A 25,205-nucleotide genomic window follows, 5' to 3' on the forward strand; every position below is an offset into this window, starting at 1 on the left:
ATTTAGCTCACGCCTTAACTCGCGAAATCTTGCTTCATCCAAGGGCTTCGTGAAGATATCTGCAAGGTTGTCATGAGTGTTGACATAGTTGAGCTCGATCTCTCCTCGCCTAATGTGATCCCGGATGAAGTGATACCGAATCTCAATATGCTTCGTCTTGAAGTGTTGCACTGGGTTGAGAGAAATCTTGATGGCACTTTCATTGTCACACCAAAGAGGCACTTTGTCATGAGTGACACCGTAATCCTTTAAAGTTTGCCTCATCCATAGAAGTTGTGCACAACAACTACCGCCGGCAACATACTCCGCCTCAGTGGACGAGAGAGACACACAACTTTGCTTTTTGGAAGACCAACTTACCAATGAGCAACCAAGGAATTGTCACCCTCCGGAAGTGGACTTCCTATCCACTTTGTCTCCCGCCCAATCGGAATCCGAGTACCCTACAAGCTTGAAGTTTGATCCTCTTGGGTACCATAAGCCAAAGTTTGGGGTATGAGCCAAATATCGAAAGATTCGTTTGACCGCCACAAAGTGACTTTCCTTAGGTGCGGCTTGAAACCGTGCACAAATTCCCACACTCAACATGATGTCCGGTCTAGATGCACAAAGGTAAAGCAAGGAACCAATCATGGAACGATATACCTTTTGATCCACCACTTTACCATTGGGATCTAAGTCAAGTTGGCACTTGGTGGGCATTGGAGTGGAGGCCGGCTTGACGTCACTTAGCTTGAATCTCTTGAGCATGTCTTGGGTGTATTTGGATTGATTAATGAAGGTTCCTTCTCTTCTTTGCTTCACTTCGAACCCTAGAAAGAACTTCAACTCTCCCATGGAGGACATCTCGAACTTTGAGGTCATGAGAGCGGCAAATTCCTCATTGAAAGCTTTGTTAGGAGAACCAAAGATAATATCATCAACATATAGTTGGCACACAAACAACTCCCCTTTGACCTTCTTAGTAAAAAGAGTGGGGTCGATTAGCCCAACTTCAAAACCACGGTCTTGTAACAACTCGGTAAGGTGGTCATGCCACGCACGTGGGGCTTGTTTAAGGCCATAGAGTGCCTTATCGAGTTGATACACATGATCGGGAAAGTAGGGATCCTCGAACCCGGGGGGTTGCTTGACGTAAACCAATTTATTAATGGGACCATTAAGAAAAGCACTCTTCAAATCCATTTGTTGTAACTTAAAGTTATGATGAGAAGCATATGCAATCACCATGCGAATGGATTCAAGACGAGCAACGGGAGCAAAGGTTTCACCGTAGTCGATACCCTCGACTTGGGAGTAGCCTTGTGCTACCAAACGAGCCTTGTTGCGAATGATAATCCCATGAGCATCTTGCTTGTTCTTGAATATCCACTTGGTTCCAATGACATTATGGTTCCCCGTTGGCCTTGGCACCAATCTCCACACTTTGTTGCGCTCGAAGTTGTTGAGTTCTTCATGCATGGCATTGAGCCAATCCGGATCTTCTAGCGCCTCATAGACCTTGTGGGGTTCCACACAAGAGACAAACACGTGATGCTCACAATAATTTGCTAATTGTCTACGAGTGCTTACCCCCTTTCTTAAGCTTCCAAGCACATTCGTCATGAGATGATCCTTGGTGGAGAGCTTGGAAGCAACCTTGGCGGCACGACGCTCTAATTCCTCCTTGGTGGTGAGTTGAGGAGCGGTTACTTGATCATCTTGAGAGCCGTCATGAACTTGTTCTTGATCTTGAACTTGCTCGGGGGAGAGAACTTGACCTTGGGCATCACTTGGTGTGTCAACACCGTCTTGAGTATGATCTTGCCATTGGTCTTGTTCATGAGGTTGAGGGCCTTCACTTTGTTCTTCGGAAGCGTGTGGGCCTTGGGTTGGTGATGGCTCCACTTGAGTGGAGCATTGTCCTTCTCCTTCGGCCACAAGGGGTTCCTCAATGGGTAGGATGAAACCAACACCCATTCTTCTTATGGCTTGAGGAGGAATTTCATCACCTACATCACAAGTGCCACTTTGCTCCACTTGGGAGCCGTTATTCTCATCAAACTCCACGTTACACGTCTCCTCAATAAGTCCCGTGGATTTATTGAGGACACGGTAAGCATGAGAGTTTGTAGCATAACCAACAAATATGCCCTCATAAGCTCTAGCCTCAAATTTAGACAACCGAACACCTTTCTTGAGAATGAAACACTTACACCCGAATACCCGAAAGTACTTGAGGTTGGGCTTGTTGCCGGTGAGTATCTCATATGGGGTCTTGTTCAAGCCCTTGCAGAGGTAGAGCCGATTGGATGCATGACACACGATGTTGATGGCTTCGGCCCAAAAGTTGTATGGAGACTTGAACTCCGCCATCATGGTCCTTGCCGCATCCATCAACGTCCGGTTCTTCCTCTCCGCGATACCGTTTTGTTGAGGGGTGTATGGTGCGGAATATTGATGCTTGATTCCCTCATCACTAAGAAATTCATCCAAGGTGTAGTTCTTGAACTCGGTGCCGTTGTCACTTCTTATTGTCAAGATCTTTGCATTGTGTTGACGTTGTGCTTCATTTGCAAAGTCAATGACGGTTTGTTGGGTCTCGCTCTTCCTCTTGAAGAAATACACCCATGTGTACCTTGAGTAGTCATCCACAATCACCAAGCAATACTTCCTACCTCCAAGACTATCGAAGGATGGGGGCCTAAAAAGATCCATGTGAAGGAGCTCCAAGGGCCTCTTTGAATAAATGATAGTCGTGGGAGGGTGAGCCTTCTCATGTAGCTTTCCTTCGATACAGGCACTGCAAGCACGATCTTTAACAAAACTAACATCCGTTAGTCCACGGACATGGTCCCCTTGAGAAGACTTTGCAAAGATCTCATATTGACATGGGCTAAACGGCGATGCCAAAGCCATCCCACATCAACTTTAGCCATTAGGCATGTCGCGGTCTTAGTGGGTCGCTTCGAAAAGTTAATCACATATAAACCGTTCTCGACATGCCCAACAAAGACTACTTTAAGAGTCTTGCTCCACAAGAGGGCCACGGTATCGATATCAAAGAAAGTGGCAAAGCCCATGATTGCAAGTTGACGAACGGAAAGTAAATTGTATGCAAGGGACTCAACAAGCATGACCTTCTCGATCGTGAGATCATGAGAGATGACCACCTTGCCAAGTCCCAATACCTTAGAGGATGAGGCGTCACCCCACTCGACATTGGTGGGCATAGATGGAACTTTGTGCATGTCCACCACCAAGTCCTTGCTTCCGGTCATATGATTTGTAGCTCCGCTATCGAGCAACCATGATCCACCACCGGAAGCAAACACCTACAAGAGATCAATGCTTGGTTTTAGGTACCCATTTTGTGATGGGTCCTTTGATGTTAGTAACAAGGATCTTAGGAACCCAAATAGACCATTCAATATACTCATGAAGAGAACCAACAAATTTGGCATAAACATGCCCATCACTTGCACGGCATAACACATAAGGATTAAAATCGTCGGCTTTGTTGGGAGGGGTGACATTGCCCTTCTTGACACTGTTCTTCTTCTTCTCCTCGAGGGCACTCTCTCCCTCCCTCACAAAGGTTTGCATGAGGGGAGGAGGTCGTTTGGTCTTGTCATTCTTCTTCTTGTTCTTGGAGTCGGGCACGTACCCAACCCCTTCCTTGGCCACACCTCCCTTTTGGTTGATCAAGAGATCGTTGAGGTTCTTCTTACCTTGTATGCAAGTCACAAGACCTCTCTCAAGTTGCTCCTTCAACTTAGCATTTTCCTCAACAAGATGTATATGCTCACAACACGGGTTAGTAGCATTTGCATTATCAATTAAAACCATATGAGGAAAAGTTGCTTTCTCCTTAGTTAGCTTCACTTGGAGTTAATCATGAGACTCCTTGAGACTAGCGTGAATACCCTTCAAGGCCTTGTGGGCCTTGTCAAGTATATCAAACTCCTCTTTGAGTAGCAAGATCAACCCCGAGTTTGGCCTTCTCAGAATTTAGCACACGAGAAACAATGAGGGAATGATCATAATCTTTCTTTAACTTAGCATGATCAACGTTGTGTGACTCCTCAAGAGCCAAACGAAGACCACGCTCTTCCTCAAGAGCATTGGAAAGATCCGAAATCTCATCGGCATAGTCACGACTATGCCCTTCCATCTTAGAGATGGTGTCTTCGTGAGCCTCAATCATGTCATTGGCCTCACCAAGTTGTTCCAAGAGAGCAACAAAGTGCTTCTTGGATTTTCCCTTGAGTTTGCCCATAAACGCCTCAAACTCGTTAGCCTCCACATTAGCTCCCTCAAGTTCATTAATGCTATCCGTTGGGGAAGGATGATTAATGATGGTAGTTTTGATGTTGGAGGTTACCTTGTTGGTGGCTTTAGCCATGAGGCACTTAGCGGTGATGCTCTCGTTGGGTGAGTCGAAGAAAGACACCCGTGACGTTGTTGCAATGGCAACGGAGGCCATGGCAACCGACTCATCATCTTCATCATCGTCATCATCCTCATTGTACTCTTCTTGCACAACCAAAGCCTTGGGAGGAGTCTTCTTGGTGAAGTTGTTCTTGTTGGAGAATGACTTGGCCTTGTCCTTTCGGATGAGTTTGCCACCATTGTCTTCCCTCTTCTCATACGGGCATTCCGCAACGAAATGACTCACGTTGCCGCAATTGTAGCAAGTTCTCACACGTTGCTTGCCCCTTGTGCCACTCGAGTTGTTTTTGCTAAAGTTGGGCCTCGAGTTTTTCTTGCTCCAAAATTGCCTTGAAGCAAGTGCCATGTGTTCATGATATGCATACTTCGTATCTTCGGGGTTGCTCTCCTCTTCTTCCTCTTCTTCTTCTTCCACGGTGAGCTTGGCCTTCAATGCAAGGTTAGGCTTCTTTGCCCGTTGAGAACGGAGCACCGCATTGTCGGCGGTCTTGTCCAAAATGTTCATGGCCACAAACTCATCCAACACTTCGCTTGAGGTCAAAGTGTGGAAGTCCGGTCTTTGACGAATGACGGAGGACATGACCTTGTGGTAGGGCATCATTGCCTTGAGGAATTTGCACTTGATCCAATTGTCATCCGTGTCCTTGCTCCCGTGATCTCGTAGTGAGACCGCGAGTTTGGTTACTCTCCGATAAAGCTCACGAGGTTCTTCATCTTCCTTCATTGCAAACTCATCGGCCTCATCTTGTACCACTTCATAGTTGGACCGTTGAATGCTTGCGCTTCCCCGGTAGAGAGACACGACACAATGCCATGCATCTTTGGCCAAGGCGAAGGGACGAAGATGAGGTAGGTCTTCGGGTGGAATTGCATCTTGAATGATGAAGAGAGCATTCTCATTGAATTGATTGTCCACGGCTTCTCAAGGAGTGAAGTTGCTTGGATCATGTGGATAGAAATCTTCTTCAATGATTCTCCAAAGGTTAGTGTTCACATGATTTAAATGATGTTTAAAGCGGTAAACCCAAGAATCAAAATCCTCATTTTTCACAATCTTAGGGGGAGGACCGGCATGATTCAAATGAGTGGAAGGAACCAGTCCACCATAAACAAGTGGTGGTTCCACATGGGCAAAGATGTCGGTGCCATTCTTGCCACTAGAAGGAGCCTTTTCACTACTAGCTTCCCCCTTGTCGGGGATAGCATCTGACACCTTGTTGGCGGGATCACCCACTTTCAACGGTGCGGTGGAAAGTTTAAGCCCCTCAAGAAATTTAGTAAACATGCTTTCAACTTTGGTCGTCATGGAGGTTTTCAATGTCTCCAAGGCCACATTGAACTCCTCACGAGACACCGAAGTTCCCCCATCTCCCGTAGACGAGATCGGATTCACACCGGAGTGTTCCTCCACACCGTCTACGGTATCAACCATACTCTTTGGACGGTAAAGTCCTTAATAAAGAGACGAGGCTCTGATACCAATTGAAAGGATCGATATGGTTGACTAGAGGGGGGGTGAATAGGCAACTACCAATTTTTAGCTTTTCTTTACCAATATTAAACTTTGCATCAAAGTAGGTTGTCTAGATGTGCAACTAGGTGAGCAACCTATATGATGCAATAACAACAAGCATACAAGCAAGCAAGGGTAGAAACAATAAAGAGTTTGCACAAGTAAAGGTAAGAGATAACCAAGAGTGGATCCGGTGGAGACGAGGATGTGTTACCGAAGTTCCTTCCTTTTGAGGGGAAGTACGTCTCCGTTGGAGCGGTGTGGAGGCACAATGCTCCCCAAGAAGCCACTAGGGCCACCGTATTCTCCTCACGCCCTCACACAATGCGAGATGCCGTGATTCCACTATTGGTGCCCTTGAAGGCGGCGACCGAACCTTTACAAACACGGTTGGGGCAATCTCCACAACTTAATCGGAGGCTCCCAACAAGACCACGAAGCTTCACCACAATGGAATATGGCTCCGAGGTGACCTCAACCGTCTAGGGTGCTCAAACACCCAAGAGTAACAAGATCCGCTAGGGATGAGTGGGGGAATCGAAAATCCCTTGGTGGAAGTGTAGATCGGGGCCTTCTCAACCACTCCCGAGCAAATCAACAAATTTGATTGGCTAGAGAGATAGATCGGGCGGAAATGAAGCTTGGAGTATTTAATGGAGCTTGAGCAATAAATGGAGCTTGGGGAGGAAGAGGTAAGTGAGAAGGAAGAAGGGGACTCCCTTTTATAGTGAGGGCAACAATCCTGTTGCCCCCCACCAACCAGCCCCGCACAGGGCGGTACTACCGCTGAGAGGGGGCGGTACTACCGCCAGGCGACGGTACTGCCGCGCCAACCAGCAGTACTGCTGCGCTGAGGAGACTTAGTAGGGAACGGACCCAAATGCGGTACTACCGCGGTGGTAGGGCGGTACTACCGCTCCTGGAACAGTACTACCGCCACTACAACCGTGACTAGTGCCGCAAAACCCGACACGAGAAAAAGACCTCTCGAATCGAGGCGGTAGGAGCCAGACTACCCAGCGGTACTACGGCAGTGGGGTCAAGGGCGGTAGTACCGCTGTGGAGCGGTACTGCCGCTTGTACCACAGGTAGTACGGTACTACCGCTGGGGCGCGCGAGAGAGAGAAGGGATCTCTCAAATATGCTGAGGACACGGCGGATGTGCCAGGCCCCCAGCGGTACTACTGCTGTGGAGCCACAGCGGTACTACCGCTGTGAAGCGGTACTGCCGCTTGTGGCTTCTCAGCGGTATTACCGCTGGGTGCGCGGTACTGCCGCATAGACCCAGACAGAACAAGAAAGAGAGGAGAGATCTCTTCAATGGACAGGAAAAGCTCAGAGGGTGAGAAGCTGGTGTGTACGTGATGATTCCACCCAAGCAAAACCCCAGCAGACCCCCTCTTGATAGTACGGTGGCCTCTACGCAACTAGTCCACCTAAAAAGAAACGAAAGAGTTACACCGTCTTGAAATACACTCCGAGGGGAAGAAAGCGTCTTGTGCCAGGGGAGAATCTGAGAATAATTCAACGCACAAGATTAGTCCGCAAACATGTTGTCATCAATCACCAAAACTACCTTGAGAGAGATATGCCGTAACAGGAGCCCATCAGCCCAGCCAATTATTTTAATATTATAATCTATAGCCAGGCAGCACCATGCATGCACCAGGCATCCGGAACGGATGGCCTGGGCCAGGCTAATGGTGATGCCACGGTTGGCTCAGGCTAACGACGATTCCAGGTTTGCTCCAGCCAGGCACATGTTCGATCGTTCAGGACGTTAACCAAACAAACACCAGGAAGGTTCCAGGCGAGTTTGTGGCCAGGCACGAGATGGCCAGGGTGCCAACCAAACTGACCCTAAGTTGCTGAAACTAGGTGTAGGCATCTGGACCTGGCTCTACCAGATCTACCTACGACCCAGCGACGCAACATGGGGGTTCAGAACCGGAGTCCACCCTAGCCCGGGTGGATCAAAATCAACACGGATGGCGTTCTCGACACACAGCTCCAAGTGGGAGGCGCAGGAGGAGTTGCTCTCTCACACCTCTCCTTCATTGGCGCATGGAGCAAGCCAATCGCCGGTGTAACTGACCCCTTCAATGACGAAACTCTAGCATTGTGAGAGGGAGTGATATTTGCCCAACCGAGGGGCTTCTCGCACGTGGTAATGGAGGTGGACTGCTTGGAGGTAGCGAACCTCTGGAACTCGCATCAGTCCTAGATCGATTGTGAAGCCTATCTTCGATGAAATCAAAACAAGAGCTGCAAACTTCATTTCCTTCTCGATCCAGTATGTCTTAAGAGAAGCCAATTGTTCGGTTGATCTTTGCGCGAAACATGCGACTAATCTTTCAGTATCAGACGTTTGGCTGGACTCTTGTCCACCCTTCTTAGTTAGCAGCTTCTTAGATGAATGTAACCGGATCTCAATCATGCAATAGAGCTGCAAACTTCGTTTCCTTCTCGATCCAGCATGTCTTAAGAGAAGCCAATTGTTCGGTTGATCTTTGCGCGAAACATGCGACTAATCTTTCAGTATCAGACGTTTGGCTGGACTCTTGTCCACCCTTCTTAGTTAGCGGCTTCTTAGCTGAATGTAACCGGATCTCAATCATGCAATAAAGCTCCTTAATTTCACGTAAAAAAGGTGCAGGCATCTGACTTCGAATGTCTCTATCCAAGTACTCCCTCTGTTTCCTTTTAGTCTACATATAAGATTTGCTCAAAGTCAAACTTTGAGTATGACCAACTTTGTAGGAAGAAATATCAACACCTACAATACTAATGCTATATGGTATGAAAATTAATTTCATGATGCATCTAACAATATTGATATCATACTGTGAATCTCGATGTTCTTTTCTATAAACTTAGTCAAAGTTAACGAAGTTTGACTTTGACCAAATCTTATATGCAGACTAAAAAGGAACGGAGGGAGTACATGGTTTCTTGAAAATGCTAATTTGAAGATGAGTAATGAATGCTGGTGCTTAATGCCCTTCTCAAAATTAAAAGGGAGGAAATTACACTACCAACTGCACTAGAAATGAGCTCTACAAGAGTTTTGTCTTGTGTCTTGTTCGGGTCATTACTTAGGGTTATCCTTTAGTGAGGCTTTGTTCTCCCAAAGATGAGAGTTCTTTTTATCTATTTTTCATGCCATCAGATTAATTCCATTATTTGTCAAGTTCCATCCTTCTCTCGTCAAGTAGATTTCTGGTTAGTTATACATACATGCCCATGACAAGAACAACCAAATAACAAATGACTTGTCAAGGATATTGTTACATATTTGCATCTCATACAGTAAGAACAGAACCATCAATACAAAATAAGCTTACAATGCTGAAAGTGCATCCATATCTAGACAGAAGCAACATCTACCATCGCAGAGACTGCGACTATACAATTGCAGATTTTTTTTGCTGCTCTATGTGGTAATATAACTATATAAGGACGGCAAACGGGTAGGTAAGGAGATGCCCTAGTACTTGCTTGCCATCTTGTTCGCCCTCTGGACGCACTCCAGGCTCCCCGGGTTGATGAAATCGTCCTGCAGCATGCTTAGGTGCTCACCTAGCTAGCACACGGTACAAGTATTCTTTTTGCATCTAACAGCTTGCAGCTGCAAAGTACTTTTAAGCTTTGCCTGTACAATTATAACAACAGAAAATTTGTCAAGCAGCAGAAATATGAAGGAATTGAGAAAACCCAAATAAAGTCGATGAAGTTTTCACACCTCCGCGTGGGCCTTTCCGCCATTTTATTTCACATCAGTTTTATAAGTTTTTCTTAAGTTACTTTCAGCATCAATCTTGGGTTTTAATGTTTGACAGAAACAAGGTCAATTTCTGAAACAGGTTATCTATAGAAACGAGTTTTGCCTACATCTAACGCCCTTGTAGCAAGTTCAAGATTGACCCTGAGTGATACTAAATTAAATGAGGTACACCTGCTTGAGTTGGGCATGTTTCCATCTCACGATCAATGGATGTGTGTCAGAACAATTGTTTGTTATTTAGACTGATGAAACAAAGATATTAAAGCTAACCCTACTCCTTGTTTTTGACTGAGTTACATATCTATTCTTAACCTATAGAAATTTTTCACAATTATTTTTGTTGCAGTGCTAAGACCTTGGTTTAGACTGAGTTTATTTTTGCCCACTGTAAATTTGACCCTTCAAATGTGGCAGCCTGCATAACCATGATGACAAATTCAAGTAATGTTATATAAGAACAACAATAAAACTCAAACCCAGTGAGGACGAACATGCATTCACTATTTGGCTATAAAAACATTTGGTGCCAGGAACTTTGGCATTGTTTTGTCATTTAGCCAAAGTAGATGCCATCTTGCATGTACTCAAAAGAGGAGGAAAAATCCTAACAATCAGGGCCACAGCTTTCATAAGTTGTTCGGTTTGCACATGTAAATCTGCTGCTGATGTGATCATTACTAATTTACTATTCTTTTGTTTCAGCAGAAGCAACACAACAGCCTGGTCATGTTTTGAAGAATCGCATAAAACCTCGTACCGTGGTAAGACAAGACGGGAAGGAAGAGGACGACAGACTTACCAGTGTGAAGGCATTGTACATAGGCAGGAACTCCTTCATATGGTACGCGGTTTACCTCTGCTGAGCTCGTTCACCTCCAGGCCGCCGCTCCCGCCGGCGGCAGATTCCTTCGACCGGATCGTCGCCTCAGATCCTCGCGCCGCTGCCGCTGCCGCCATCTACGCAGTCACGAGAGATGGGATCGAGGGAGAGAGGGAGTGATTCTTTCTTTTAATTTTATTTTTGCGAGATGCAAGGGTCGTGGTGGTTAGGGGGAACGACTCCTAATCGAGGGATTTCAGGAGAGGTGGGGTGCGTGAGTTACGGAGAGGTTGGAACTGGAACATGATAGCGTGCAGATTAGTCCTTTTTTTCTTGCTCGTGTGTGCTAAAGGTGTACCAGTAATTTTGTAGGTATCACCTGAAATATCCTTCAAAAAACGATATCACCTGTGATTTGTTGTCAACAAATAAAATCACCTAATAAAGTATATACAACTCAAAATGGTATTTGTGGACCCGAACTACTAAAGTCGGTACTTGTGAGCCTGAACGAGCAAGATCCGTATTTGTGAGCCTAAACGACTCAGAGCGGTACTTGTGAGCTTCGACTAAGAGCAATACTTTTGACCTCGGACAACTACGGCTTGTGAGCCCGAACGACTCGAAGTGATTCTTAATGGTATGCGTGGGCCCTGACAATCCACGGTGATTCGTAGTGGTATTTGTTTGCACGGACGTGATATTTGTTTGCATGGACGATCAGAGTGACTAGTGATCGGTACCGGTATTTGTTTGCTCCGATGATCTAGAGTAATTAGTAGCGGTATTGGTGGCCTAGATAACAGAGGGGAACGAGTGGTATTGGTGGACTCGGATGACCTGTAGTGGTACTTATGAGCCTGAACGACTTAGGTCTGACTTTTGGGCCCACAACTAGCACTATGGGTCACTCAACAGGTCATCCAAACCCACAACTACCATACCAGATAATCTTGACATACAACTAGCACAACTGGTCATTTGGTCCCTTGACTAATACTACATGTTGTCTCGACAAAATACTAACATTACGGGTCTTCCGAACCCACGGCTAGAACTATGGGATTGTTCCACCCCACAACTAGCACTATAAACCATCCAAACCTATAACTACCAGTATGGGTAGACCGCACACATGATTAACACTATGGGGTGTTCGGGGTCCAAAAGCACCACTATGGGTCACCCCGTCCGGCAACTAGCATGCACAATGAATAGTCTGGACTCACAACTAGCACTATTGGTCGTCCAAACCCATAACTACCAGTATGGGTAGACCGAGCACATGATTGGCACTAGAGGAGCGGGGTGTTTGGGTCCAAAAGCACCACTATGGGTCACCTGGTCCGGCAACTAGCATGCACAATGGATAGTCCGGACCCACAACTAGCACTACTGGTCATCCAAACCCAGAACTAACAGTATGGGTTGTCCGGACCCACAACTAGCACTAACTCATAACTAACAGTATGGGTTGTCCAGATCCATAACTGCACTACAGGTCATTTGGACCATAACTACCTTTATAGGTAGTCCCGACATGTAACTACCATTGGGGGTCATCTGCTCCACGCGTCATGTGGTCAAATATCTACTAGCATGAGTCGTCCTACTCCTATCCTACTACTATCACTATCGTTCGCCTGGTCCCTTCCAGCACTATGGGTCATTCCGGCATGTTGTGACCACTAAGCAGTGGTGGAGCTTGAAGGCCAACTCTGGGTAGGCTGGCGGGCCAAAATGGAAGAAATAGCATGTGGGCCGGAGTTATAAGGCCCAACAGTAAACAAAGTAGTGTATAAATTTCAAAATATTGGGTGGGCCATGGCCCACCCGGCCTTGCTGTAGCTCCGCCATTGCCACTAAGATCGGATAGTTATTGAGTTGTACAACATCAGAGTTGCTCATATATTGCATAAAATCCATGTGTATTTAAGTACGATAGTGACTTGTATGACATCGTTAATTATGCAAGAAGCTAAACATGTTGGTCACTAAAAACTACATCAACATATATATTTGACAAATATTTGAGTACATGAGGAAATTAATCCGTCCATTCTCTCTAATACAGTACCAGATACACAACCTATATGGCCATATCGATTAGGTTCTTCTGTTCCATGTAGATCCTGAGTACATGCTCCGAAGTTCTCCATTTTAGTTTCTCGGCACATCATGCTACTATTTGATGACGAAGCAATACATCGATGGTGGTAGTGTTTGAGGAGTTCGCTGCCACATTCACACCAATAAAAAAAATTGACTGGCAGGTGAAAGATGCAACACAAGTAATCCAACAATCTCACATACGGAAACAGTCTAAAACAATCATGCATGCAATTCAAATTAAAATGTACTGTATTACACACAAAGTAACTGATGTCGCGACAAAGAAACTACAGGATTTTTCTTGTCAACAAAATGCATTTAACATCAAGTTTGCTGCCATCATGTCCTACACAACAAAGAAATATAATTACTCTAAAAGCTCCATCTGCTTGCAAAGCAATATTGGTTTCTTCATTGCTCCATGGTAGTTCCACCTTTTGTAATCTCAATTCTTTGTGGTGAAATCATATTCATGGGCGATATTACTATTATTTTATCCACGTCAAAAAACAGAAATTTAGTCTAGATAACAAATATTTTAACATCTGAAGAAGCTTCTTTGGTGCTTACTTGTATACCACGTCTGCTGTTTATGGCAGAACAAGACCTGCAAGCATAAATGCCAACAGTTGAATATCCACCTTTCTCACAGTGCATTAGACGATTAATTTTGCCTCCATTCAAACATAATTCAGCTACCAATCAACCTGCTTGCAATTTTGTGAAGGGGTAGTCTTTGACTTCAATTTTGTGCCGCGAGAACAAGCCTGAAACCACACATTTTCCTTCACCTCTGAAGTTTAATAGTATACCAATACCATCAATGAAGAATCTGCAAACTGCTCACAGAAGTTTAATGGTTTCTGTCGAGAAGCAACAGTCAGATAGCGCGAGCATTGAACTGGACATACATTTTCTCTTCATGTCATAGTGAACTTGTAAGCATATTCACAAACATTACAGCATCACTACTTGTTCAGAACAATCAGATCTGGAAATAGCTGCACTAAAATGACAATTTTGGAGTCTCTGTACTCACAATTCAATAACATATTGAGAACCCATTCAAGTACGTGATTGGAAAAAAGAGCAGGTCATGCTGTTGTCTTGTTCTAGTTTTCAAATTATAACCGCATATGCATGATAATAATCAGTGTTCCAAATTGGAATCTGAAGGAACCAGATCACGAGTTGACTCACCAGAGTGGTAGTGCGAGAAGTAGCGTTGCATCCTCATCCTTGATCATCATCCTCCGTGTGATATGGGGGGCAGACGCAAGATCGAGCGTGTGAGGACGGCAGTGCACGACGACGAGGCCTTGTTCAGGTGGAGGTTCCCGCGAATGATGCGAACGTGGGCCAGGTCCTCGTCGTCGTCCTCCCCAGCTGAAGCCATCAGCCGCCGCCGCCGCCGTTGTCGTCACAGGGGCGGCGAGATACGACGATGCTTGTGCGACGAGTCGGCCTCCGGCTAGAACATGTCTACGTCAAAGTCACAATCCCTGACCCTCTCGCGGTTCCAGGAGACCACCGGATCCCAGTCCCGACCGCCGGGGAGTGAGGAGCCGGCTGCAGGCACAAACCTAGGCGGTGGAGCTCTTTTACGGTGATTGGAGGAAAAACGGAAAATGAGAGAATCAGGTCGGCCAAAAAATTACAGAGACTATTATACCCTTTCTATAAAAAAGTAAACCTTTAAATGATTTTCCTAGATCTAACGGCTAGAAAAAATCAGAGGTGGAGTTACACGAAATTACGAGTCGTAACTCTCCAATCACCGTAAAAGAGCTCCCATCATTAATGGTTTAGTCTGCTTAGCTCATTTATTTGTGGAAAAGTAAAAATTTTGTTATTTATGGTATTCTTTGTACTGCCATGACATATGATGAATAAATTGAAAGTTTCTTTCATAAAAAAAGCCTGAATAAGTAAGTATTCATGTGTTAGTTTACATCCAAGGTTTCATCTTATCTTCCTTCAATCAATATAGAGGCCGGATGTATGACCACCTGTTGTATACGAGCCCAGCAAAAGTTTGTTGTGTTCAGAAGTGTGGAGGGCTTTTGTGCTTCTCGGTATTCATTGTTTGGGTTGGGAATGCGTTTCTATGTGGTCTCAGTTTCCCTGTCAGCTGGTGGCGATCTTATTCTCTTCATATCTGGGTTTCACATTATTTTCCTTAATTAAATGGACAGTTCTTTGTTTATATCCAAAAAATGGAGCAGCTCCCCTGCTCTTTTGAGGTATCGATAAATGTACGCAAGTCATAAAAGTAACTTTATGCAAATCACAAAAGTAACTTGTTTGAGGAAAATATTAATTATATGAACTCCCCATGATGGAATGTATAAAGTGAAAAATTGTAATCTTACGCTAGGTAGTGGGCATATAGCACAAGACAAAATATATACGCTGCTTATGATGGAGCTTGACGACGTTGCATGTGAGTCAAAGAGAGAACAAATTAAAGGACAGTCTCGCCACCTTTATTCTCAAGTCTCAACAAAGAACGAGATTTCTAGTGTACAGTAGTGGTTCCAATGATGGTGACTAGAAATATTCCTAGCAACACTGAATGCCTAGTTCCCTTTTAAGTGATTTTATATCTGATTGGTCATGCATTAATCATACTCTGTCCCGCAGGTCGTTCTCCTTTTTCTGTTGTTATTTCTCCTCTGTCTTGCATTGTTCTCTACCTTCTTAATCTGTTGATATTTCTTTTATGAAGAAAGGTCCGAATCTATAATAAAGTTCATGGGAGGTAAAAAATCTTCAACATAATGAAAATTATACCGAGGTCCCTATACCACCGAATGACCGCACATGCTCCTAAGGACTAACACCTTGGAGCCGCAATCAACGTCGTTGAACACTTGAATCGATTTGAAGCACCCTTACCTCGCTGCCCCAAAGGCCCCAAGGAAAGGATTTTTTTTCATGTGTGTTTTATCTTTATTTATTCTTTTTCCTTTCCTTTTTATTTTTTTAAATTTCAAAAATATTAAAAAATTGTTTGCTTTTTAAAAAACTGCTCAATTTTTTTTAAAAAATCGAAATTTAAAATATTAAGAATTGAAAAAATAAAAAAGTTTGAATTTCAAATAATGTTCATATTTTCCATAAAATATTTGCATCTTCACTTTTTTGGAATTTATGACAATTTTTGAATATGCAAACATTTTGTCGAATCCATTAACCTTTTTTGAATTCAAGAACAATTTTTTAATTCCTGATTCTTTTAAATTAGCGGTTTGTTAAATTCATGAAGTTTTCAGAATTCAGAACATTTTTTTATTTCAGGAATATTTTTTGAATTCATGAACATTTTTGAATTCATTAACATTCTTTGTTTTCTTGATTTTTTTCCCAAATTAAAATTAAACTGGCCGAAAAGAAAAATACGAAATGAGAAAAAAAGAAAACAAAAAAACAGACATTCTCTCTCTCTTGCTGGCCCAGGTCCATCTGGCGTGACTGACGACGACGCGAGTGAGAGGGCGCTTGGATATATTTTAGTCTTATGACTAAAAGTATTAGGACTAAAACTTGTTAGCCTCACTCATGCTTGGATCCAAATATTAAAGAGACTAAAATCAAATTAATGAGCATTTATTATCGTCCAAACCCTTCAATCCAGAACTCGCATGTGTTAAAGGAGAGGAGTTAAATGAGGAGAGAAGACTAATCCACATTTTAGTAGGGGTACCCTACTAAAAAAATTTAGTCTCAAGATTAGTTTTAACCGTAGACTCAAAGTGGTTGGACCCTTCCCCGGACCATGCGCAAGCGGAAGCTACATGCACCGGGCTACCTTTTTTTTATTCGTTTTAACCCTTCTTTAGTAAGGGTGTTTAGAACTTTAGCCTCTTATAAAAAGACTATTTTTGGTCAGACTAAAATAAGTTCGTTGCATCCAAACGCCCTCTCAAGCAATCGAGGCCCTTGATCCAGCTTTTCAGACGGCGCGGACAACGAACTGTGGATTACAAGGGCGGGAAATAACGCGCTCGCAGTTCCGTCGGCGGCGGCGGCGAATCCATCTCCGGCGGCCGGCGGCCGGCGGCGACTCCCTGAGGGCAGCAATGACGGGTTCGCCGGCAGAGTCGGTGCGCCGCGGCTAGCTTGGCGTTGGATGTTCCAGAAGGACACGTGGGAGACCTCGCAGTATCGAAGGTTACTCCGTTCTACTCTTCACATACCCCACGTCGTCAATTTCAGAATTCTGATAGTGGAATTTAGATAGTTGATGTTCACCATTTCCTAGGCTATCCCTGTTCATACATGTTGATGCACTAGAGTGATGTGTTTTTTGTTCTGTTATAATGCATACATCGGCACTCGGCAGTAGCTAGAACAACTAGAACAGATGCTATGCTGAGGCAATATTACCTCTAATGTCTTAGGCCAAGCCAAAACAAGAAATACAGGTGATTGGCTTAAAATTTCCGTACATTTTACATCGCGCGACTTCTAATACAAAATACACAATACAGTTTTCATCTTCTACTAGTTGTGAAAAAGATCTGAACAATGTAAATCTGCACACACCCTTTTATGACGCTGACGCCTTTGAGTGTAGCTCGACCAGCGATGCATAGACTCCACCCTTGATGCCCATGAGCGATTCATGCTTCCCCTTCTCGGCAACCGAACCATCTTTGATGACTGCGATTGTATCTGCCCCTTTGATCGTGGACAGACGGTGTGCTACAACAATGGTGGTCCTGCTTACCATCACCTTGTCCAATGCATCTTGAACAATACGCTCTGATTCAGCGTCCAGGGCACTTGTTGCCTCGTCTAGCAGAAGTACTCTAGGGTCCTTCAAGATTGCCCTTGCAATAGCTACCCGTTGTTTTTGCCCACCAGATAGTTGTGTTCCCCTCTCACCGACGTTGGTGTTGTATCCCTGAGGCAAGCTCGATATGAACTCATGAGCGTTGGCCGCCTTGGCGACAGTGATAATCTCTTCTTCAGTTGCTTCTCCGCGCTTTCCATATGCTATGTTGGCACCAATCGTGTCATTGAAAAGCACTGGTTCTTGGCTTACCAGCCCCATCTGGTCTCTTAACCAACTCAGTGTTAAGTTTTTGAGTTCTGTTCCATCTAGTGAGATTGTGCCAGAGTCTGGATCATAGAATCGCTCTAGCAAAGCAATTACTGTGGACTTGCCACTGCCACTCTCTCCAACAAGTGCAGTAGTCTGCAAATGACAAACAGTTGCAAACCTGTCACTGCAACTGTGGAGAAAATAATAAACTCGACGGAATTTCGTTACATAGAAATTAGTTTCGCATATCTAATATTCTCGTGAAATTTTTGCTATGGGTTCAGCATTCTAACACTTGGGGTATGCAAAAAACTGTATATACATTCTGTAGCACTTCATGTTCCTCCTGTCAGTCATGCTGAAACAAAGCAGTTCAAGATTGCTACAACACTCTTGTAAAACATTTAGCACAGTAATTATATTATTAAAACAAGGCAAAAGAAGTCACTATGGTTATCCACTTGTACTAAATTATCTCAGTCGTTGATTACGTGGTGGAGTGTGATCACTAATCGCCATATCAGGCAGTAAACTAGGTTCGGTTAGACTTTTCTTCCTTTTTTGCGATGAATTAAAAAAATTGCAAGTATCAAGTTAACTGTACCTTTCCGGAGGGAATGCCCAGAGTAAAGTCACTGAATACTTGAACATCTGGGCGGGATGGGTACTTGAAGCTCACATGGTTGAAATCTATGTTGCCATCAACTTTCTCTAGCTTTATGCCTTCATCACTAGTTGGGTCAATTTTGGACCTCCTGTCTATGACAGCTAGTATGGATGTTGTGGACTCTTGAGCTTTTGTTGAATCTGATGCCATTGCACTTGTTTGGGAAATTCCAAAAGCTGTGAAAACCAAAGCAAAATAAACCTGCAAACAACCAGGCCCATTTGTCAAGTCACTGAATAAAACAACCTCACATGTCAAATGCGTGCATCTTACTCTGAAAACATCTTTAAAGGTTGATTTGCCGTCATGTACAAACAATGCACCAACATAGAAACAAAGAGCATATGTGAGATACAACATTAAGTTTGAGAAACTGAATCCGAGGCCTCCAACCATTCCACTTCTAATTCCCTGTTTCATTGTAGCTTGGCATTTTTTGCTGTACATCGTAATTACTCTCTTCTCTGCGCAGAAAGATGCTACAGTTCGAATACTGCCGACTGCTTCGGCTACAACTTGACTTGCATCTTCATACATCACCTGTAGCAATCATTTGTTCTAGGAGAGATTATTCATATACCTCATTTAGGAAGAACCACATTATGTTTGATGATAAGCTTCGAATATGTGACTAGTAAAATTAAAATTGCATGGTCTCTTAAGAAGTGCACATCTTTATCTTCACGGTGTGAAAAATATCAAGAATTATTTGTTTCTTCTCTAATAAAAAACAATTGTTCAAAGCAGGGTTTACTGTAATCTCACCTTAGCATCTTCACTGAAACTATTCAAGAACTTTACTTGAATATAATTCTGTAAACCCAGAAAAGGAATGACACATATGACGATCAGTGTAAGCTTCCAGTCAGAAGCAAATGCTATGGCGAAGCCAGAAATAAGTGTTATTGTGCACTGCACTAGTATAGCCAAGTTATCTCCTACAAGGCGTCGGATGTTCAAAGCATCAATAAACAGCCTTGCACCAAGTGCACCACTGTAAAAGTTAGAAGGAAAACATGATGTTCACACTGTCACAGATAAAGATAGAGTTGCAGAGTGAAAAAATAAGTAACAAACCTGGAATTAGAAGGATCGTCGAACCAAGCAACCTCTTGATGCATGATGCTCTGGAAAGAAAAAGCACGGACACGTTCTACAAGTTTCCCACCGGCCATTCCAAATAAGAAAAATTCCAATTGGATTGCAATCAGAGAAATGATTGCCAACAGAAGGCATAGCAATGCCCAAAATGTAGAATCTTTTCGAAGTTTGTGTGCTGGATAGTAGAATGTCCTTATACCACCAGACATCATAATACTGAATAATGGGAAAAGAAGTCCATGCACAAAAGCAGCTATAACAGCTAATAGGAGAATTGGTGCTTCTGGCTTATTAAGATTAAAAAGGCGTCCAATTGGTGCTTTCTTAGGAGCTTCACTATCACCAAATTCTTTGTGCTCTTGTCTGCTGGTATCAGCAGACCCGTGCAAATCATCAGATCCAGAGAGTCCAAGGGGTTTTACAGAGTGCTGTCTTCTATTCCTGGGAGAATCTCTCATAGATTGTTCCAAAGATAAACTTCTACTTTTAAGTCTTGAACCTGATGAATATGGCACCTCATGCATTCCTTCGGTATGGACCTGTTGTAACTGAATAAGCTGACAGTAAGCTCCGTCAGGATCCTTGATCAACTGGTCATGGGCACCTGTATAAAATGGATTTATGAAAGAAAATAATTCAATAACCTCCAGTTCACTTTGGTTAATTGGTTCAAAGAAGAAAGACATGTAGTATCTCTTACCTTGTTCAACTACCTTTCCTTGATGAACCACTGCTATGCAATCTGCATTCCTGACTGTACTCAGACGGTGAGCAACAATGAGTGTCGTTATCCCTACCATGATCCTATTTAGTGCTTCTTGAACTACTCGCTCAGACTCCACATCCAAAGCACTAGTAGCTTCATCCAACAGAAGGACTTTTGGACTTCTAAGGATCGCTCTTGCAATGGCAATCCGTTGCTTCTGCCCTCCAGAAAGCTGAGCACCACTCTGACCAACCATTGTCTCATATGCCTGTATTATGTGGAAGTAAGATAAGCATTAATTGCAGGATACTTGAGTAAGATACTTCTGTAAGTAAGTAGTTTTTCTTAAGTACATTAGGCAGCTTTTCGATGAAGTTTGCTGCATTTGCCAGCTCAGCTGCTCTCTTGATCTCCTCAAGCGTAGCATCCTCTTTACCATAGGTTATGTTATCTTTGATGGAGGTCATAAAAAGTAATGGTTCCTGACTAACAAGACTGATCTTCCCTCTTATCCACTTGAGTTTCAAACTCTTGATGTTGATTCCATCTATCAGCACTTCACCAGCCTGTGGGTCGTAGAATCTCTCTACCAGACTAATTAATGTTGATTTTCCACTTCCACTCTCTCCAACTATAGCCATGGTAGTACCACTAGGCACTTGTAGAGACAACCCATTAAGTATCAATTGCTCAGGCCTTGCTGGGTATCTAAAGAATACATTGTTCAGTTCGACGTCGCCCTTGATATCATCTAATTCTATTCCAGAAGTGTCGCTGATGTCAATCTTTGGTTTTCTGTTAATTATTTCAAACAACCTGTGTGCTGCAGATTGGCCTTCTGCAATAGCAGAAATCGATGGTGATGCATTACCTATAGCCCTGTTGCAAATAATAAATACCTTAGTGCCAAAATTTGCTATTAATTCCAATGGTAAACAATACTGTTGGCTATCCACATTATTTGATCCAATTCTGAAGCATGATTACAGTACATTTAATTTGATTGACAAAAGTATTGTGCTTGTCTGTTTGAGCTTGACAAGTTGTATAAGGTCTCTCTGCCAGAAGTAACAATAATAACCAATTACCTATAATGATTGCAGTAATGTGGTTGCCTAGAAATATGAACTAGTAACATCTCCAGCTCTAGGTATTTCTATATAGTTTAGATGCATGGAAGAAATATCTTATTTTTTAGGTTAAGAAAGTTTTTTTTTTACTTTGTGCGTGAACACCTAAGCGCTAGTTTACTAACATCTTATATTATTATTTACGATGCTATAGTCAAAATTGGGAAAGCTCACATTGATCCAGTAAGAATTGCAAATACAACATTGATGACCTGCCCTCCAGTATATCCTTTGCTGATGATTAACTTCGCGCCATACCAAAAGGCTAGAGAGTAACTGCAGAAGACAACACAAAAGATACAGCCTATTCCAAGACCAGTGACAAGCCCTTCCAAGACAGTAGCCTTGTACGCCTTCTTTATGAGAGCATTATACAATGCAACTGCTTTCTTCTCACCATTGAAGGAGACAACCTGCTTTGAAATGTCACCAGTATTATACAATCACAACGAACCATCAAATAATAATAATTACTTATAAATTAAAACCATTAAAACCGACCGTTCTTATAGCTCTGATGCTCTGCTCGACAACATTGCCCGCGTCGTCATATGATGCTTGCCTCCTGGCAGATATTTGAGCACGTAGTCGAGAGACAGTTGCAAAAGAGAGAATACTTGGTGGTATGCATGCCAGCATAACCAGAGCTAACATCCAGCCTCTTATGAATCCGATGACAAAACCTCCAACAAAGGTTGTCAAAAGCTGTGCATACTTGCCTACCTGAACATGAAGTAGCCCTATTCATTTCAAACCAAATGATGCATTTACAGAAAATAGTTTTTTTATCCTTTCTAGGTTATCTAATAAATGCATTTGTTACCTTCTCTCCAAGAGCATCTTGTACCAGTACAGTATCTGCAGACATTCTAGAAATTGCTTCCCCAGTTGTCATCTCCACATCAAAGAATGAAACATCCTGCTTGAGAACAGCTTCGAGGTAGAGAGATCGGATGCGTGCTGACTGCCTTTCTCCAGCCATTGTCCAGCACGACACCTCTGGCATGGGTAACAGGTTAACGTTAATGGCATTCAATCACTCATTTGAAATTCTGCTATGTGTGATATGCATGTTGCCAACTCCATTTCATACTGTTTGGCACTTCATTTTCTAAGTTAAAACTTGTGAACTTGTGCTTGTAGGTTTTACTCCCTCTGTAAAGAAATATAAGAGCGCTTAGATCACTAAAGTGATCTAAGCGCTCTTATATTTCTTTACAGAGGGAGTGCATTTTTACTGTGTTAACTGTCATGCACTATTTATTTCTTCTTTGTTGAGAATGAGTAGTACCATGAAGTTTCATATCTGACTGGTACCTTGCTGCAAATTGCTGGGGTACTTGGATGTGAACTTGTGTTGTACTTGAAAAACAATCAAAGTTTGTGAAGAGCTGGCACTAATGTAAAATATAGGAATATTACTAGATTAGTAGCAACTACTGGTATCCAGTCATTTGTACAAATTAAACTCTCCATGCATGGATTACAGTTCAGAACAAAATAGGGTCGAGTTTTGGCTATCAATTCTGGAAACATTTAGTCCACGAGTGGAAGCGTACTTACGGAGAAATGAAGCTAGTGCCGTCCCAATTCCCAAATAGATGTAGTACACAACAACCTGGAGAAAGCAAATGTGAGATGAAATAGTACTGAAGTTGGGGGCATTCCTGTGTGATGCATGGGAAAGCAGGACTGGGTTTGAGAGCAAACTGTCATTTCTTATTGCTGTTTTCAGGGTTTTCCCTTCTTTTTTCCTGTTTGTGTTCTGAGGTTAATAATAGGAGGGTGTATATTCCCAACTGAGAACCAGGGTCCATATATGTACTCCAAATAGTTGCCCAAGCGTCAAATCAGCGCTCCACGTGTGTTGTTTCACACGTGTGCTAGCAGTGGCCACAGACTAGAACTGCAAATCAACAAATCCGTTGATGAGGATAATTTCAGGACCACGGCAACGACCTCCACCATGATCGCCAGTACCATTATCTAGTACTGTACTGTACTTATCTCCACTCGAGACTGACAGTATGTAGCTAGCATCCGGCGGAGATGCTCCTTGATTTTCTCATCTTTTTTCTGGGTGATGCTCGTTCCTTTTCGAGAACACGCATGGCATGGATTATCATCTAAAGAAATCGTCGGGCATATTCACTGACCAGGTAAAACTCAGTCCAGCGCATGTTTTGTGCACACACAAAATGTCTAGCGCATGCTTTGCTTCCGGTCTTGTGTTGTAGGTTATCTGTAAGGGTTTTATTAATTTATAACAGGATTGCTAAATCTCAGTCGACTAGGGCATAACCAAGTCTCAGTCGATGCTATATTCATGGGATCTTGCGTGAAGATTTGTATAAATTTTTTTTGTTTATTTTATATGTTTTATCACTTGACTGAGACTCGGTTAAATCTGAATCGTCGCCACACCCAATTTATAAAGCCGGCCAATAACCTTTTCTCAAACAAACAAACAAACAAACAAAAAGCAGCCTAGCAAGTAGCACCCGACTTGCTAGCAGACATGCTTGCTGGAGGAACCATAGTGCAGTGACGTCTCAACGCCATGCAGACCCATCGTCCGCCCGTGCCTACGTTACGATACGTACGTGCGCGTATTGTCCGCCACACCTTGACGGCCGGCCCGGTCACTCCACGCCGTATATCTAACTGCAGGGTGCGGCACTCCACGCCTGTGCGCGCGCGGGCACCGGCCACCATGCTTGCGCGCGGCGAGCCGTGCCAGCGAGCATATCTGCAGCGCGTGGCCCTGATAGCCGAGCTGCCACTGGTTTAGCGTTCGCCTGAAGCTAGCGCGTGGCGATGTATGGCACGGCTCGCTGGGAACCGGTGGCGTGCAGAAAACCTACGGCGCTCGTCGTACGTACCTTGCTGACCCGGTGGAGGACGGCGCTGTCGTCGCTGCCGCCGAAGGACTCGATGACCGCGGCGAAGACCACCGTCATGAGCGGCTCCGACATGCCGTTCACCATTGCCGCCACCGTGCCCACGCCCATCAGCGCAACGTCGGCGCGCCTGGCGTACCTGAACATGCCGAAGAAGGCCACCTTCTTGGTCGCGCCCACATCCTTCCTCTCCATCCCCTCCGTCTCTTCCTCCTCTCCTCTGTCTCTCATCGCCTCGTCACCCATTACCCTCTCTCCCTCTTCTTCTTGCGTAGCTCTGAACGCACGTTTGTGGTGGCGAGAGATATGTAATGGAGCAGGGCGCGTGATTATAGTAGGTGAGGATAGTTGACACTGACGTGATGTCGCTTGTTGTCTGCACAGGCAGGCTATGTGCCATGTTGAAGTTCACTTCTTTTTGGTTCACATGAAAATTCATGGGCTCACATACCGGAGGTGATGTCTTTATCTGATGTTAATTTACCATCAGGCAGAGGCAGGCCCGACAGCATCAGGGGTTGGTAAGGTAGGGCTATAGAAATGTGTTTTTTTCCCTAGAATACGGGCTATAGCAATGGTTGGCCTCGTGATTATTCATGTCCGTACTACAATGGAGCAAAGGTTAATCATTTTCTCTGTTCTGTGAAAGAACAGGTTACGTGAGTCACAGAAACATGGAGGTGGCTAGTGTGTGTTCCAAGAGTTATGTGCCAAGGTGTTAAAGTGTCTAATTTTGGCTGATGATGGGAGCAAAACCCACAAGAAAATACTCACTACTATCTCCATCCTGGTTTATTTGTCCTTTTATATTTTGTGTCGAATTTTAATCTTAGATTTAACTAATAAAATATTAATGCATGATTCATGTATTAACATTTAGTTAATTAAATCTATGATCAAAATTTGACGTAAAATACGAAGAGGGCCAATAACCTAAGACGAAGGTACTAGTGTGAACCAGTAATGATGAAACTTGCTAGTCCTTTTTTCA

The 25,205-nt window shown here is 43.7% G+C and overlaps 1 protein-coding gene and 1 long non-coding RNA gene across 4 annotated transcripts; one reads left to right on the forward strand and one right to left on the reverse strand.

Annotated features, from left to right (window-relative positions):
- The first annotated feature begins 16,629 nt into the window (after positions 1-16,629).
- Positions 16,630-25,182, forward strand: LOC147980165 (uncharacterized). The gene is made up of 3 exons (XR_015619136.1): positions 16,630-16,833; positions 24,599-24,740; positions 24,869-25,182. It is a non-coding gene; the product is annotated as an uncharacterized LOC147980165 (long non-coding RNA).
- On the reverse strand, positions 17,006-24,509 carry LOC125531428 (ABC transporter B family member 9). 3 transcript variants are annotated; one of them, XM_048695836.2, is made up of 12 exons: positions 24,197-24,509; positions 22,878-22,932; positions 22,138-22,313; positions 21,816-22,037; positions 21,489-21,727; positions 20,538-21,063; positions 20,179-20,452; positions 19,455-20,082; positions 19,143-19,371; positions 18,651-18,917; positions 18,315-18,578; positions 17,006-17,863 (listed from the first exon to the last, which is right to left on the reverse strand). In XM_048695836.2, exons 1-12 carry the CDS (start codon positions 24,458-24,460, stop codon positions 17,213-17,215), a joined length of 3,795 nt encoding a protein of 1,264 aa, XP_048551793.2. In that variant the 5' UTR covers positions 24,461-24,509; the 3' UTR covers positions 17,006-17,212. The 3 variants fall into 3 exon arrangements, with proteins under 3 accessions (XP_048551793.2, XP_087403527.1, XP_087403526.1); XM_087547401.1 differs by having other exon boundaries at positions 18,315-18,917; XM_087547400.1 differs by having other exon boundaries at positions 19,455-20,452.
- Positions 25,183-25,205: the final 23 nt, after the last annotated feature.

The sequence above is a fragment of the Triticum urartu genome, chromosome 3A (genome assembly GCF_056163025.1).
Source record: "Triticum urartu cultivar PI428250 chromosome 3A, HENAU_Tu73, whole genome shotgun sequence".
Lineage (NCBI taxonomy): Eukaryota > Viridiplantae > Streptophyta > Magnoliopsida > Poales > Poaceae > Triticum > Triticum urartu.